The following is an 18,196-nucleotide window of genomic DNA, read 5'->3' on the forward strand; positions in this document are numbered from 1 at the left end:
GATCACTTTGTTCATGTGTTCTATGGGGTAGGTCCTAAAATTTATATTTATCAAAAATTTTTTAAACTAGTGTTTCATGGTTGCAACAGTTAGGCTACTGCCCCAAGCCTTAAGAGATCATTGGCTGCAGCAGTTCAAAGGTTAGAATGTTTCTTTTTATGCAGAAAGATGAAGCTCATTGATTATTCAACATATTAGTAAATTCTCAATTTTTTTCAAGGCATTTAACCTTACAATAATGTATAGAACCACCTCCTGGGTTCAAACATGTAAACGGATCTATGAAATGTCAAATTTTTGTGCCATTCATGATCATGAAGTTACCATTACCTTCCCCCAGTTTTTGTACCAAAGATACATTTCTGATGATCTAGTTATTATGTATACTTATTTATTAATCAGGATTTCTCTGGATATATAAATCAGCATTTCTCTTTCTCTATGTGTCTGTATTTTAAAAAAATCACTAAGACATTAGGAAGGTTTCACCATACTTTGTTTCCTAGGTGTAACCTTTTTTTTTTTTTCAAAGATCCTTCCATAGAGTTTATAAGTAGAAAATATATTATGGTGAATGGTGAAAAATCTCTTTGGAAAACTTGGAGTAACAAGAAAAAAATTTAAAAATGTATTTGTGACTCAGGAGAAATGATAAGAAATTATATAAGGTTTTCTTGAACTCTTAAAGAGATTAAAAACTTTCTCACTTTTTGGGGACCTTTTTGACAAAGACATTCTAAAAATCATGGATTATTTTAAAAAATTTGCATTACACCTCTTTTATACTCCAGCTTACATGATGTAAAGAACTGAGTGTTTCTGCTATATTCTCCCTTCCAGGCTAAACTGATCCACTACTTTGCAAATTTATAAGGATTTAAATTCCTTATAAATTGGCTATGAGTCATTGCTTAATTGAAGTGATTCTATAATAAATAATGTCATTTAATCTCACTTCATTGTACTACATTCACTGAATATGTAAATTCTCATACATATATAGCCTGCTCACAGCACTCAATATCTAACTTTTAGAGTGAATTAGAGGCCCGTTTTTGAAGTGATCCAGTTTCGGTAATAAACCACTTTTGTGTAGACTCCAGGTTTGTTCTTTTGACCACAGTTGTCTCCCCAGCTTACAATTCCAATGAGATACCAGGTATCTTTAAGATCCTTTATGACTAGAGGTCCCCCAGAATCACCCTGAAAATAAAAGAAAGAGTATTAGCTAAATATAAAGCTTGTTACTTAAAATACTCTTATGAACCACATATTTTATTGTTCGATAGCGTATTGATTACCAATTATAGACAAGTTAATTGAAACATGGATTCCAAAAGTTCTAAAAGCCTTAAATTTCATTTTCCACATTTTAATTTTTTCAGCTTTATAGACATAATTGACAAATAAAATTGTGTATATTTAAAGTGTACAACATGATATTTAATAGACATACACTTTGTAAAATGATTACCACAATCAGTTAATTAACACATTTATCACTTCACATAGTTACTGTGTGTGTGTATGTATATGTGGTTTTTTTTTTAAGATTTTATTTATTTATCAGAGAGAGAGAGGGGGAGAGAGCGAGCACAGGCAGACAGAATGGCAGGCAGAGGCAGAGGGAGAAGCAGGCTCCCCGCTGAGCAAGGAGCCCGATGTGGGACTCGATCCCAGGATGCTGGGATCATGACCTGAGCCGAAGGCAGCTGCTTAACCAACTGAGCCACCCAGGCGTCCCTGTATATGTGTGTTTTAAGAATGACTAAGGTCTACTGGCAAATTTCAAGTACACAACACAGAAAGTCTATCTAGCTGGTGTTGGTTTTTCTGACTCCAAGCAGGGTGCTTGGATCTCAGTTTTATTGGACAGACTAAACCCCTCACCATGAACCTCAGTTATAATCACTGTATTCCTGTCTTGGACCCTGTCCCTGGGTCACCTTCTCAATATTTTCCCCAAGTTTTCTATGGCTAAAGCTTTGCCTTACCACTGACTTGCACAGTCATGGAGCAGGCATCTTACCTCTGTTTCCCGTTTCAGTGAAATCTCTTTATGACCATCTCTTTCCTGAGGTATAACACTGATCTCACCATTTGCCTAGGATTCCAATGTGCTGTCTGCAAATGGGCTCCTGTCACCACCTTCTCCTTGTGCATCATGGTTTGGAACTCTCTGTGCATTCTCTGAATTCTAGCTGCCTCCCTCCACATTCTCAGCAACGGAGGCTGGACATGTACCAGCTTCTGCTCTTGCTCAGCCCATGGGCCATAAAACTCCCTGCTCCTTTTCTGACAGAGGTTTACGTGTGTAATTTGTGGGACTCTGGGCAGAGTTTTCTGCCACTAATATCAAAACAATTTTGGTATTTCACCATGTAGAGTCACCTCCTTGGAATTTTCAAGAATTTCATGTTATAAAGCAAGTGCTTTCAGGAAGAAATACACTTTCTACCTTGGTCAGAAAGCATACAGGCTGCATAGCTGTTGGACAGCAGAGGAAGGCACTGGAAAGGGCACCAGGTGATCCCAACATGACCTGATCCACCTTCTCCCTCAGCGGTATGGCCTGTCAGCCTCCTTATGCTGATTACTTGGGGTCCCCTCAAATACGAATTATAATTTCACACCCTCATAATTTTTGCTGCATTTAACAATTATTGAACTGACAAGATGTCCATGTTGATACTAACATAAATAGCACAGAATATTTCTTGAAAGAGATAGAAGAGTTTTGAATTAATGATATTAAAATAATCTCTACCTACCCTGCAAGCATCATACTTTCCTTCTAGATATCCAGCACAAAACATTCCAAATTTTATATCACGGCCATATACATGCGGTTGCTTGCACACGTCATCACTTATGATTTTCAGTTTGGCTTCTCGAAGATTATTTTGGGATTTCCCTTCAGGAAAAACAAAGTCATTTTAGTGTTCACAATCAACATCCTTAGCTAGAATGAAGCGAGTGAACTTTTTTCTAATCTAATCTATTTCATACTTAAAATTGTCAATACAGAATGAGGTTGATGTAAACAGTTTCTAGAGAAAAGATTTCCTTTTAAATTCTGGCACATTTAAATGATAATTATTATCCTTATTACATTTTAAAAATACCTATACTAGGAATAAAAACATTTCCCAGAGAGCAAACTCTCTTGATGTCGTTATATGTATGTATCTAGACTGGATTTTATGATCCAGAGTGTATCAAACAAAATCATTTTTATTTATTGGAAGTTTAAGTTTAAGTTTAATATCAAGTTAAATCATTTTGGAGAAGATCATGGAATCTTTGTTATCAGAGACTATCTCTACACAGTATTCTTTTTTTGAATTAACATATACTGTATTATTTGTTTCAGGGGTACAGGTCTGTGACTCTTCAGTCTTACACACTTCACAGCACTCCCCATAGCACACACCCTCCCCAGTGTCCATCACCAGCCACCCCCTCCCTCCTCCACCCCCCACCCTGCAACCCTCAGTTTGTTTTGTGACATTAAGAGTCTCTTATGGTTTGTCTCCCTCTCTGGTTTCATCTTGTTTCATTTTTCCCTGCCTTCCCCTACACAGTATTCTGATCCCTGATCCCTTTTAAATTAACTTCTGTCGTTGTGAAGCAGATTTTGCTGCAACTGGCCATTGCAGCTGAGCAACAGGAAAACCTGTAAGGGGACCGAGGAAGGTAAAATGAGTAGTGGAGCAAACCAAGAGGAGAAGGAGATGAAAAGGGCTGAGGGAGGCTCACAAAAGCGGGCCATGGAGGGAGGGGTCTTGGCGTGAGGGTGGGCATGAGGATGACAACATGCGTGGTAAGTACTTGGCACCGCATCGAAAACAGCGCATAGAAATAGACTCTAGTTTTGCTGAGGAGATATTTGCTTCATTTATGTCTTCCTTGAAGCCCATCTGTTCCAAACTGCCTCTCCCTTAGGCCTTGTGATTCTCACAGCCTGCTTATCCCACACCTGCCTTTCTCGGCATAGGCACAGGAGTGAGGGTTTGAGTTTGCCAGTCAATCCAAGTACCCCTGGACACAAACAGGGCCACAAGAGACCTTTTCAGGACTTAATGTCGATTCTGGCCAAGACGACATGTTCTTCCCTCTGCAGCTACTAGGGGAAGATGATGTAGACCCCTGTGTTGCTGGCCACCTTTGATACTATGGGGAGCTAGAATCCCTCCATATGAAGGCAGCCTCGGGGAGAACAAGCCAGAAATAGGAAGATTCAGACATTCAGAATCAAGTGACATCATACATCATACTCCTGAATCCAGCTATGTCTGAAACCAGACTCGTGTCATCTCTCTTGACTTCTAAATTACAAGGGCCAAATTTGCCATTTTATTATTATCTTTACTTTAGTAAGAGTTGAGTTTCTGTCACTTACAAAATAAGAGCACTCAACAAATCCAACCAAGCTGTGTGGAAATGGGTGGCAGGATAATATTGATGGAGGTTCAATCACACTGTCCTAAACTGGACATAGTGCTTGTGGTCCTTTCTGAGATACTGACCACCGTAGAAGAGTGCTCCAAATCCTGTGATATAGACCGTGGAATTTGGTTGGAAGGATGCAGAGGCTTCTGGCAGACAAACCCGGCGGATGTCATCGGTAAAGGTGACCCTGGGAGAGAACTGCACGGCAGCAATATCGTACTCTCTTGCTGGGAAGTGGTATCTTTCGTGGACAATAATTCTTCTGACATTTCTTTTCATTAATGGAGGGTTGATTGTCGTTCCAAAACTAACAGTCCATTGACGTGGATTTGCATTACTGGAAAATGTTAGAAATGAACAGAATATATAAACTGCACTATAATGATTACATAAAGGCTAATAAAAAACTCCATCTTAAAAATATATGTTGTAATGATAGTTTCCTTTGACCTTTAAATCCAGTCTATTGCTATTTTGAAAAAATAAACTGTGTACAAACAGTATCTTAGAGCTGGGGTCCAAAAAAGAACTATGAATTTCAGAACTGTTAAGCATATAAACTACCATTCATTTATCTCTTCAACAAATATTTATTGAAATTCTATGTGATGAGCCTTATATGGTGAAAGTGATGAACCAGATAGAAAAAGTGCCTGCTGATGGCTGTATTCGATTCCAGTGAAGGAAAAAAGCAAAACAAATTAGCAGAAAAATAAATCCAAGCAGTAATCACAGTTATGAATAAAAAATAGAGCAATTGAATAGAATATGGGAGTGTGTGTAGGTAGATAATTCTCTTTTGAGAATATGATGTTTATTTATTTATTTGTTTTTTAGATTTTATTTATTTATTTGACAGAGAGAGAGATCACAAATAGGCGAGGAGGCAGGAGGGGGTGGGGGTGGTGGGGAAGCAGGCTCCCTGCTGAGCAGAGAACCTGAGACGCTGACCTGAGCTGAAGGCAGAGGTTTAACCCACTGAGCCCCCCAGGCACCCGGAGAATATGTTGAGATTGAGACATGGTTGATGAGGAGTCAGCTGTGAGAAGACAGGGAGACAAGTTTCCAGACCAGCCTGCCAAGGCCTGATACCAGCTGGGCTATAGTTCAAGACACAAGGGAGGAATGGTGGGAAATGAAGCTGGCGAGGTAGCAGGAACCAGATTTGGGTGTTTCTTACATGTCATGAATAAAGAGTTTAGATTTCATTCAAGAGCTATGGGAATTCCTTGGATGATTTTAAGCCATGAGTAATGTAGTCTCTTGTACATTAAAAAAAATTACATAAGTTCTTTCTGGAGAATAGATTGTTGGAGGGCAAGAATTAACAAGGAAAAAGTTGTCAGAAGCCTTGTGAAAAATGACCAAATATGGGTGACTTGTAACTTGGGGGCTTGAGCAACTGTGGATCTGGTATGGATGAAGACTGGAAAGGTTGTCTAGTAACAAAAGATCATCCAGTAAAGTCTTTGTTTTATACTTAAGGAAAATAAATTCTAGATGGGTTAAATTATTTGCCTTCTATCATGTCTTCTTGCCTCTCTGGCTCTTCTATTTATTAGACATGGTCTCTCACTACAATCTATTTATTAGTAGCAAGATTGGTGTTCTTAACTAAGTAATTGAACTAACATTACCCATAAGGGATAAGCAGAGAGAGATAGTGCCCATAGAGATACTTGTTTCTTGACCACATTATTTCTTAATAGGTAGTTTTAGTCATAGAAAGAAGGATATAAGCATATATCATGGGGTTTAAGTCCAATTTGAAAGCTGTAATTGTGTTGGGATTATTATTTTTTTCTCTAAGGCAACTTAAAATTTAAGTTGTGTTTTTATATGTAATTTTTATGTGCAAAAATACTTTAATGAGAAAAACTAAATAAAAATTGGATTGTGGGGAGCACATGGGTGGCTCAGTCAGTTAAGTGTGGAACTCTTGATTTGGGCTCAGGTCATGATCTTGGAGTTGTGAGATCAAGCCCCATGTTTGGCTCTGCCCTAAGCATGGAGCCTGCTTAAAATTCTCTCTCTGCTCCCTCTCTGCTCATGCTCTCTTTCTCTCTTAAAAAAAAAAAAATTGTTTGTGAACACAATTATTCATATTGTATAAATATGACTTTTTTTATAATTCAGTTTTTTGTGAGTTTTATGGATGTAAATTTTCTCTCTCAATTATGCCTAGATAAACTTAGCATAAATAAAGTATTTTGAACTTGGGAATGCAAAGGACAGACCTTGAATACTATTTATTCAAACGGAAACGATCATTCTAGAACTTTCGGACGATGCCCTGATACCATTTAATGCAGCTTGTATTTGTTATGTTTGTAGATAATGAGCCCGAAATAAACCTCTGACATGAGAGATACTAAGTGAAGATTACAGATAAACTTTCTAAATTCTTAATCCAGGCCCAAATAAAAAAAGGATACAATTTAATGGTGATAAGTATAAACCAGTAATTTGGTTCCCCATCTAAAATGTAAGAAATCAAAGTGGGACTCCTATCTGGAAACCATCCCTGTAAAAAGGATCTGGGAATTTTGTTGATTATTAGCTTGAAAATCAATCATGTGATGAGAGTTCTTAAAGTGTTAATTTCATATAAGTCTGCAATGGTATGAAATAATCTCAGAGTAGGGAAGGCCATAGAAAGTCATTTGGTCTTTTCACTGATCCAGTGCTTGAAAGATGGGACTTTTCATGAGGCAGACATATATGCCTAGGTTCGGTTCCACCATTCCCTAACAATTGTGACTTTGGGCAAGTTACTTAACTTTTTTTTTTTTTGTTAAATTTATTCATTTTAATGAGAGAGAGAAAATGTGTGTGATCAGGGAGAGGGGCACAGGGAGAGAAGGAGAGAGAGAACCTTAAGTGCTGGGCATGGGGCCCAACTGCTGGGGCTTGATCTCACAACCCTGAGATCGTGACCTGAGCCCAAATCAAGAGTTGATGCTTAACTGACTGAGCCACCCAGGCACCTCAACTTAACTTTCCTTATTTCCCTCAGTGTAAAAGGGCTTATCAAGCAGGCTTTACTTAATGAGGCAAGTGTAAGAATTATATAAAACAAATCTTAAGCATCTAACTAAAAATTTGTAGCACATGGGAGCTTAATAAATGATTAATAGTTGCTGTTGTAAGCACACACTCTCCAGTAGCAATTCTTTTTGCTTAAATCCTGCAGGTGGGGGCCTCTCCTTTCCCACCTCTTTCTTCACCTTGGGATACCTCGCATGTCTGAGCAGCTCTAACTGTTGACAGTTCTTCCTTGATACCTTAATTCTCTTCCACAGGAAAGCGTCTCAGACATAGGGTTTACATGGCAAGGCTATATGGTTATACTATTACCTTTCTTTATCATCCAACACTCTATACTCTAAGAGTATTTCATTTCACTATGTTTTCTTTTAAGTCTGCTTTCCAGGACAGAATTCACTATCCTAGTCAGGATTTGACCAACGAAGAGTCTCCTTTATTTTGGAATCTGTAGTTCTCTTAATACAATTTAAATCACCATGTAGTTTTGTGAACAACTGACTCATAGCGTGTTTTTTTCTGACTCAAATTTCTAAACAATTTTCACATGTTAAAACACAAATATGATTTTGGTACTGATACACTTGGATTTTTTTGGACCTATTTAGAGTCTTACATTTATACCAACTAAAATTAATCATATAGTTCTTGCTTATTACTCTAATATAATTAATGTCTTTTTGAAATTTCTGTTTTTCTTACCCAAACATTTGTCATCCTTTCCAGCATCTGTCATCAGCTACTTTGTTGATTATAACTTCCACATCATCTGCCAACCCTAGAAAATACACTGTCTAGGACAGGGTGCAGGATTAAGGTCTTTGGTGGGCCATAAAAAACATCCTCAGCATTTTAATAACAATTGTTAATCATGATCCTTTAGTGAGAATTGTTTAGTTTTCGAGCTACCTATTACGATCACATTCAATTTATAATGTTTATGTTTTCAGAAGCCTTCCCATTTTACTTTGTCACTATGACATTGATCATATTATCTATTTTGAGAAGTGTATTTTAAGGGAGACACTGACAAAATCAAGAACATTTACAGGAGAAGAACCAAGATTGTAGGGCATCTGAAGCTGATGCTGTGAAATAAAGTAGTGATATTTATTTTCACATACGGTTTGGAGATTTTCACTCATTTTATATTGTTTGGCTTGAAAAAGAGAAAATAAGGAAATTTTTCTTTGCATGGTTCTATGGTGAAAAGAAAGAAATTTGATCCTTGCTGCTCCAGATCAAAGAACAAATATCAATGGTGGAAGTTATTAGGTTGCAGATTTGGCATTGAGCGTTATAAAGATATTTGCACAAGTAGAACCATCTACCACAAAACTGGAAAACTTTGGAGAGAGTAAGCCCTTCATTCCTTTGGTATATTCAAGGACAAACTGGGTATCTGCATAAGGGATTTCTGTGCATTCTAACATATTGCCCTATTGAGCTCTGATGTTTTTCAAACTTTAAGAATCTAAGTCTCTGTACAGATTTGGACTCAGGCAGGCAGAATTTATTACGGTATCCTAAGTCAGAATTTTATTTGCAAATAACTTTTCCCATTTGGTAAGCTGTCTTTTGTTTTATTTTGTTAATGTCTTCCTTCACCACACAAAAGCTTTTTATTTTGGTGTAGTCCCAAAATGGTAGTGTAGTTTTGGTATAGTTTAATTTTGCTTTTGTTTCCCTTACCCAAGCAAACATGTCTAGAAAAATGTTTCCACAGCTTATGTCAAAGAGATTGTTGCCTGTTTTCTTCTAGGAATTTTATAGTTTCAGGTCTCACATGTAGGTCTTTAATCCACTTTGAGTTTATTTTTGTGTATGTTATAAGATGGTGGTACAGCTTCATTTTTTTGCATGTAGCTGTCCAGTTTTCCCAACACCATTTGTTGAAAAGACTGTATTTTCCCCTTGTATATTCTTGTCTCCTTTGTCACAGATTAATTGACCATATAATGGTGGGTTTATTTCTGGGAACTTTATTCTGCTCTATTGACTTGTGTGTCTATTTTTGTGCCAATGTCATATTGTCTTGAGTACAACTTTGTAGTCTACCTTGAAAACTGGGATTGTGATTCCTATAGCCCTATTTTTTCCTAAGATTGCTTTGGCTAAGTGGGATCTTTTGCACAGTGAAGGAAATTATCAACGAAACAAAAAGGAAGGAAACCTACTGAGTGAAAGAATATATTTGCAAATGATATATCTGATAATGGGTTTATATTCAAAATATAAAAGGAATTTATACAACTCAACACCAAAACAACAACAACAACAACAAACAAACCCCCAAAAACAAATGTTCTAACTGAAAAATGGATAGAGGGCCCAAATAGATATTTTCTCAAAGAAAACCTACAGATGGCCAACAGACATATGAAAAGGTGCTCAACATCACTGGTCATCAGAGAAATGCAAATCAAGACCAAATGAGTTTATCTTTGTGTATGGTCCTTATATATAATGCAGTATTATGCCTCCATCAGAAAGGATAAATACCCAACTTTTGTATCAACATGGATGAGACTGAAAGAGATTATGCTGAGTGAAATAAGTCAAGCAGAGAGAATCAGTTATCATATGGTTTCACTTACTTGTGGAGCATAAGGAATAACATGGAGGACATTGGGAGATGGAGAGGAGAAGTGAGTTGGAGGAAACTTGAGAGGTAGACAAAGCATGAGAGACTGTGGACTCAGAAACAAACTGAGGGTTTTGGAGAGGAGGGGGTGAGGGGTGGGGTGAGGCTGGTGGTGGGTATTCTGGAGGGCACGTATTGCATGGAGCACTGAGTGTGGTGCATAAACAACGAATTCTGGAACACTGAAAAGAAATAAAATAAAATGAAATTTAAAAAAAGAATAAAAAACCCCAAATGAGACATCACCTTAAACCTATCAGAATGACTAAAATTAGAAAGATAAGAAAAATGTGTTGGCCAGGATGTGGAGAAAAAGGACTCTTGAGCACTGTTGGTGAGAATGTAAATTGGTACAGTTATTGTGAAAAACAATATAGAGGTTCCTCACAAATTAAAATAGAATTACCATATGACACAGTAATACCACTACTGGGTATTTATTCAAAGAAAACAAAATACACTAATTCAAAAAGATACACGCACTCTAAATCAAAGCTATAATGAGACATCACCACACACTTGTCAGAATACCTACAGTCAATAATGTAAGAAACAACAGGTGTTGGCGAGGATATGGAGAAAAGGGAAACCCCCTCACACTGATGGTGGGAATGCAAACTGGTGCAGCCGCTCTGGAAAACAGTATGAAGACTCCTCAAAAACTTGAAAGTAGAACCACCCTATTATCTAACAACCACACTACTAGGTATTTACCCAAGGAATACAAAAATATTAATTCGAAGGGATGCATGTTTATAGCAGCATTATTAACAATAGCCAAATTGTGGAAACAGACCAGATGTCCATTATGAATGGATAAGTAAGATATGGTATATATACATGCAATGGGATATTACTTAGCCATAAAAAAGAGTGAAATCTTAACCATTTGCAATGACATGGATGGAGCTAGAGCATTATGCTAAGTGAAGTAAGTCAAAGAAGGACAAATAGTATATGGTTTCACTCGTATGTGGAATTTAGGAAACAAACCAAAGAGCATAGGGGAACAAAGGAGAGGCAAACAAAGAAACACAACTCTTAACTATAGAGGATAAACTGATGGTGACCAGAGGGGTGGTGAGTGGTGAGTGGAAGGATGGGTTAAGTAGGTGGTGGGGATTGAGGGGTACAGTTGTTATGATGAGCCCTGGGTGTTGTATGTAAGTGCTGAAGCACTAAATTGTACAGTTGAAACTAATATTACACTGTATGTTAACTGGAATTTAAATAAAAACTAAAAAAATAAAAAAGCCAAAAAATGTTATATGCACCCTTATGTTTTAATGCAGCATTATTTACAATGGCCCAAATATGGAAGTTACTTAAGTATCCACTGATAAAGAAATAGATAAGGAAGATGTGAGGTGTATACACACACACACACACACACACGGGAATATTACACAGCCATACGAAAGGAGGAGATCATGCTATTTGCAACAGCATGGATGAACCTAGAAGGTATTATGCTAATAATAAATAATTCAGACCGAGAAAGACAAATGCCATATTATTTCACTCATGTGTGGAACCTGAAAAAAAAAAAAGGAATAAACAGGTAGAATCAGACCTATAAAGTCGGAGAACAAACTGATGGTGAGGGGAAGGTTGAGGGGTGAGAAAAATGTAGAATGAATAACTCTGAGGAATAAAAGGCAGAGCATGGGAAATAGAGTCAGTGATGCTGTACTGGTGTTGTGTGGTGATGGATGGCAGTTACACGTTTGGTGAGCACAGCGTAGCGCAGAGAGAAGCTGAATCACCATGTTCCACACCCGCAACTAATGTAACATCTGTGTAAACTATACCCCAACACCCCTTCCCAAGACCTGTGAGGCCGTGACCAATGAGTGCTAAGATAATTACTACTATGCCCACTAATGTTGCAAAGAAGTATACAACTGTAACATTATATTAGAAAAGAACCAGAAAGAAAACTTTTTCATTTACGTCAGTAGTATTTGGGGGTATTGGTTATTATTCAGAACATAATAAAACTCAGTTTTTAACAGTAGTGGAGGCCAACGTAGAGTCAATAACTTACTTCGTAAAGCAGTGCGCTGCTGTGATGAGCCACGTATTACTGACCAGGGTGGCCCCACACTGATGTACGTTATTACGCTGAAGGGAAGCTTGCCAAGGCCAGGCAGCCTTGGCTGCGACGTCTCCAGACATTATTCTGTTGACTATTAATGGAACAACTCGTTTACCACAGCCTGTAAGAGATAAGATCATTAAGTCATAAGAAATGTCTCTATAGCCTTTGGTTCAGGGTACCTAAGAGAGAGCGCTAATCTAGTATTGACATTTATCATTATATAAACATATACAATATTAATATCTATCCCCTTTGTTCCCTGATATGTTGATGTTTTTCTCATCCCTGTATTTATTTGTGGATATATATTGCTTACTAAAGCTATGTGAAACTACGAAGGGTTGATATATCACAAAGTAGGTGTCCTGAGGACTTGAGATGTCCTGGGAACTCCTACTGAGACTATTGCTTCCCAGTTTCTGAAGACCCAGTGTGTTACTTTGACCTGAAATTGTTACCAGAAGAGCTCCCCAGACAAGTAATTGCCCATTTGTTTTAACTCCTTCTCCCATATATTTTTCTGTATGACTAGTTCCTAAGGTGTGCATGGGTTAATGTACGATGACCAGTTTCTCACTCTTCAGGATAGAGAGTTCCGCGTTTCCACATAAATACCCCATTCACTATTGGTGGGAATAAACACGTACTGTGTTATGTATCAGATCAGAGATTATTTTGCTGCTTAGGGTTTCTCAGAATTAAGCCTGTCATGAACATGGTGTTAATAAAGAAAATATTGTAGTTCAATTCTTCTTCCAACTAATTGAGTATCAAAAAAGAAAACTCATTTTATTGACATTGACTACACAGCACTGTGGCCTGTCATTTTAGAAATCTCCACCACTCTGCCTTCACTCTAGTGTAGACTACCTTCTTTCTCATCTGGAGGACTAGGATGGCTTTAGTTTGTCACCCTGCTTCTGTCCGGCTCTTCTGATCTATTCTCCGTGCTGAAAACTGAGTGATGTTTCTTACATGTGTAAACCCTTTAATGACTTCTCTTACTGCCTTTCAAATAAAGGAAAAATGTTTCAGCATGGTTCTGGTCCTTGATCATTATTAATCATACCCATTTCCCATTCTATGTTCCAGTTACACTGACATTTTTATGTTATAAGAAATGACCATGTTCTTGCTTTTCTGAAGATATTTTTACATACTACTGCCCCTGTCCAGGACACTTATTCTACTTGCCACTTGATTCATGGCATCTCCTCTTTCTCCTGTCTCAGGGATCATTTTCTGACCCTATAAGACCGGGTTAAGCGGACTCTGTGATTGACTGTCAATCACCTTGTGTACTTTCTCTATTGTAGCATTTATCACACTATTTTAACATTTCCTGATTTATTTGTCTTCCCCTACCTTCAAACTCTTCATTTTAGAGGAGGGATTGTGTCTTATTCATAGTGGGATTCACTTTCTGGCACTTGGTAGATGTGAAAAAGATACTCGTTGAATGAATGAATGAATGAATAAATGAACAGAAATATATAGTGTGTTTGCAAGATACAGAGGCAAAGACATGAATACCTTTGTTCAAATTCATCACCACTTTGATAAAATCTTTCAAAATTTAGGCCACAGTGATATGGAGTGAGTGGATGGAGCTGCTGTCAACCATGAAAATGAATGTATTAAGCACATTTTATAGCTCAGTCATAGATAATACGGTCTATTTCCTCCCCATTTATTGCTTTCTTTAATTTTATTTCTCAGCAGAAAGAACATTTCATAGCATTTCTAAAATTAGAAAAACAAGCCCATTTATTCCGAGGCAGAAATGCATAATTTAAATTTAATTTAAATGCATATTTAAATTACTCCCGAATTCCCACTATGTGAAATGTTTTTCTTGAACATGATGAAAAAAATCAGTTTCAGAAAAATGTATTTCCATCTGTTGTCCAGTTGTTACTCTCTTCCAAAGAGAATGTGTGACATGGATGGGAAATTATGAGGTAATACTTGAAGACATTGTCCTTTTTGATGTGGAAATAGAATTTGTTTTTAGAAGCTAACTAGACTTACATGCTTGGACAGTTAGCTTCCCTGTTGATGAGCTCATTGCTGAAAAACAAAATGGAATATAGATTGATAATGTGATATGGTCTTAGTTGGTCTTTCAGAGGATATTGACTATATATGAACTCTGGACAACCGAGCATGTAATCAGGAGAATGGTAGCCCAATAAACTAGATATGTATACGATTTTTATAGAGATTTATAGGCAACCTCTGGGTAGGTGGAAAAATCCTCAAGCTGTAGGTGATTAAGACACAAATAGTGGATGATTGAACCCACAAGTAGTTTTTATTAATACAGAACAGGGATTTCCTAGTGGGCAGGATATAGCCTCTTTGGATTTCACTTCAGGAGTTAGAGAAAACGGGGAAAGAGGGAGCAAGTAGATGGGGTCTCCAGGCTCAAACCCAGCCTCTGTCAGAGCAGCTCTGCTTTTATCTCTTCTATTGAAGAATTCATGTAAGCCTTTCTTTAGTCAAAGGGAATGAAAAAAAATCTTTGAAACCACCCATATAAACTATATTTAAAATACTTCTAAAACAATTACTAAATTGTCAAAATAATTTTTTCTGAAGAATAAACGACTATGTAGTCTTATCCAATATCTGCTGAATATTGGTAAAGACCAATTATTGGACAGAAGCTAAAATCAAATTTTCTCAATTTCCAACAAAGTTAAGAACCTAAGAAAGGATTGGGATGCCTGGGTGACTCAGTCGTTGAGTGTCTGCCTTCGGCTCAGGTCATGATCCCAGGGTCCTGGAATTGAGCCCCGCATCGGGCTCCCCGGTCTGTGAGCCTGCTTCTCCCTCTGCCTGCTGCTTCCCCTGTTGTGCTCTCTTTCTCTCTCTGTGTGTCAAATAAAAAAAAAAAAAAAAAAAAAAAGAATCTGACAAAGGACACATGAACATTTCAGCTTAAATTGATGGAAGGTTATTTGAAAATTGTGTTGATTTTCAAGATAAAAAACCTTACTGAGCAGAATGAGGATAAACTGTTTTACTTATTTTGACCAGTGCCATGTTTTTCAGACTCATACTCGCTGTCTCTAACTTTACATTGTGCAAAATAAGAATGTTTCTTTCTACTCACCTTCTATAAATCCAGCTTGGCAAACTAGTAAGGACGAATTCTGTGAAGCAGGAATTTTGAAAGTATTCAATTCAAGAATACCCTTACATGGGTGTCTGGGTGGCTCAGTGGGTTAAGCAGCTGACTTCTGCTCAGGTCATGATTCCAGGGTCCTGGGATCGAGCCCCACATTGAACTCCCTGCTCAGTGAAGAGCCTGCTTCTCCCTCTCTCTCTGCCTGCTGCTCTGCTTACTTGTGCTCTCTCTCTCAAATAAATAAATAAAATCTCTAAAAAAAATAATACCCTTACATTCATGCCCAAGTCATTATATGATAAAGAATCAATTGCTCAGGACAGATTCTCAGTATTTACTCTATAGAAGAACTCAATTTTCTGTCAAATGTAGTTTGACAAGAAACAAGAAACAAATTTCTTGTTTCATTTTTTTAAAACATAATTTAATATTTCCTACATTAGTTAGTAATGGATTAAAATGAAAGTAGTATGATGTTAAACTTCTTCCTTAAAGCTTCATCTTAGTTTGTGCAAGATGCAAATTTCCCCTTTCCAGGAAGGGTACCAGGTTGTTTGAAATGGTTGTGAGTGTAATTGGATTTTTGAGGAGTGAATTTTTAGGGAGAATGATTACACTTAGAGTTAAAATATCCCCATGCAAGTAACTAGCTGTTGATATCTAATTTTTACCAAATAATTTTACTTTTCATGTGAAGGAGTGAAATTAATATTAACACCTAAGCCAAGAAAATGAGCCTCTAACATACTTCTGAGTTGAGAGTAATTGAGTTAGTATTCAGGGGTCTGCATGCTACGAGGACCATGAGGGGAACTGGAGCACACATGAACCAAACGTAGGCAGTGACCTGCTCTTTCACAGCCATGGTGTTGTAAGGGCCTTAGCCAGAGCGACCCCATCTCGGTAGAACAGCCATTTTGTTGTTTATGCAGTGAACTTAAATTGACCTTGCCCCCCAGAGGAACATACTTAGAAACAAGTCTGGGAAGCCAGTAAAATATGGCTGACAAGTCTCTGATAAAAGAGCCCAGATATAAGGACAGGTCAGGTCAGGCTGAGATAACAGAGCCCAGATGCAAGGACGAGTCGGGCCAGGTGGAGGCGTCCAACAGTAAAGCGCACATGCTATCGCCCTAACCACCAAAGAATATAAACCCCGTCTTTGGGGCGTCAATACTCACCAAAGTGATAGGCTAGTTCGAACAGCTACTATAGGGTAAACTGTAATTCAATTGGCCACCCGTGTGTGACCTAGCATGACTATGCAACTTTCTCTGTGTGTTACAATCTCATTGGCCAGGCTCAATCACATGGCCTTTGCTCTATAAAAGCAAAGGGGGGGCGGTTGCTCCCTCCATAGGAGACGCCCCTGGCGGTCGGTTTGATTCTCCATTCTGGTGTGAAATCAAGCTTTGCTTGACCTTCGCTTTATATCAGTCTAGATCCTTTGATCACGGACCCCATCAGTGTTTGCAATGCAAAGGAGCTGATTTTAGCTTCCCTTTGACACATTGCATCCCTCGAAGGATCCATATCACGCAGTGTTTGTTTTTCAAAAGAAACCCCAGAAAACAACAAAACCAAACCAAACCAACCCACAGATTCTTGACAAATAACAGATAATCTTGGGCTGCAGGGTTATTTCTAGACTTGGTCTAGAATGTCAACAGTTTCCCACTCATTGGGAACCGCCCAGATTGAGTGTTCCTGGAGAGCTGTGATTTTGCCTTGAGGATTATGCTGAGCTTTTCACTAAGTGGGTTTTCCTAAATGTTAGTAAACACTTCTCTTTTTACATTTGGAAATTTGGAAACTTTCAAAGTTGCAGCTTTTTCTACTACCAGTCACTCACATTATGCTTTCAGATTTCCAAAGCACGTGTAGAATTTACTAGCTTTCTAAGTAGTAATGGCCTATATGTTTCACATTTTCTATTTTCTTATACATCCTCATATACATGATTACAGGAAGAATAATTGCAATTTTTATGGATGAGAGAACAGAGGTAAAGTCATGGGCCAATTACTTGGGTGGTCTTAAAGTGACTCGGTGGGGTAAACTTTCAAATCAGGTTCTCCAACAACATCCTACCTTTTAAGCTACTAGTCATTAAGATTAAAGTGTATTACATAAACTGAGCCTGTCGAAAACAAAAAGACCAGGCAACGGATAGCCATTTTGTGCTTCATTGCTGGTTTCAGATAGCTCAGGCTTTTAAATTTCTGGCAATTAACTGGTTATTGGAAGTCACACACAACACGTCCTATACTTTATCAGAACTGCCACTATTTCACAACCTCAACTCATTTGTTTCCCCACGTAACAAGGTGGATTAAGCCCTTGACAGGTTCTTCCCTCCTGGGTTGGGAGAGGTCCCCAGCTTTATTCCCGGAGTAGCTGACTCTTCACCAGCAAACTCACGCCCCTCCCATTCCCTGAGATTTTCACTTCCTGGTCAGGTTTCCTCTTGAGGAGTCAGCCAGACCCTTACAAGGGTAGGGCATCCTGTTTCACCTCTGATATTAATTACTTACCCTGAAACTCTCTTAAGTCTGGTATCCATTGGAATTTGTAGGAGAAATCTGCACTTGTGTGCCGGAAGGAAGTATTGCAGAAGTAGCTTAATGCACAAGGGTAAACAGGTTTGTGTCTAGCCGCAGAGCCTTTAATATGCTAATATAAGAGATGAATATCATAGACAGAATTTCTAAGACGTGTTTGACCCAGAGCACTTTTTTATATAAAGCCTCTCAAGAAATTAGAGATCTAGATTTGAATCTTACATCGTTTTATTTATTAGTGTCCTTAATTTTTTGTTTCT

At 37.9% G+C, this 18,196-nt stretch overlaps 1 protein-coding gene across 2 annotated transcripts in view; it reads right to left on the bottom strand.

The window, feature by feature from the left end:
• Positions 1 to 498: 498 nt before the first annotated feature.
• TMPRSS11A (transmembrane serine protease 11A) overlaps positions 499 to 18,196 on the bottom strand; it is a 52,655-nt gene continuing 34,957 nt past the window's right edge. Inside the window, exons 6-10 of one of the 2 annotated variants that reach the window (XM_032334466.1) lie at positions 14,274 to 14,312; positions 12,189 to 12,360; positions 4,530 to 4,789; positions 2,772 to 2,914; positions 499 to 1,203 (exon numbers count right to left, since the gene is read on the bottom strand). In XM_032334466.1, coding sequence (XP_032190357.1) covers positions 1,042 to 1,203; positions 2,772 to 2,914; positions 4,530 to 4,789; positions 12,189 to 12,360; positions 14,274 to 14,312 — 776 coding nt within the window. In that variant the 3' untranslated portion in view covers positions 499 to 1,041. The remainder of the gene's footprint in view (positions 1,204 to 2,771; positions 2,915 to 4,529; positions 4,790 to 12,188; positions 12,361 to 14,273; positions 14,313 to 18,196) is intronic. The other variant, XM_032334467.1, reaches the window with a different exon arrangement.

This window comes from Mustela erminea, chromosome 2, assembly GCF_009829155.1.
Source record: "Mustela erminea isolate mMusErm1 chromosome 2, mMusErm1.Pri, whole genome shotgun sequence".
NCBI classification, from domain to species: Eukaryota; Metazoa; Chordata; class Mammalia; order Carnivora; family Mustelidae; genus Mustela; species Mustela erminea.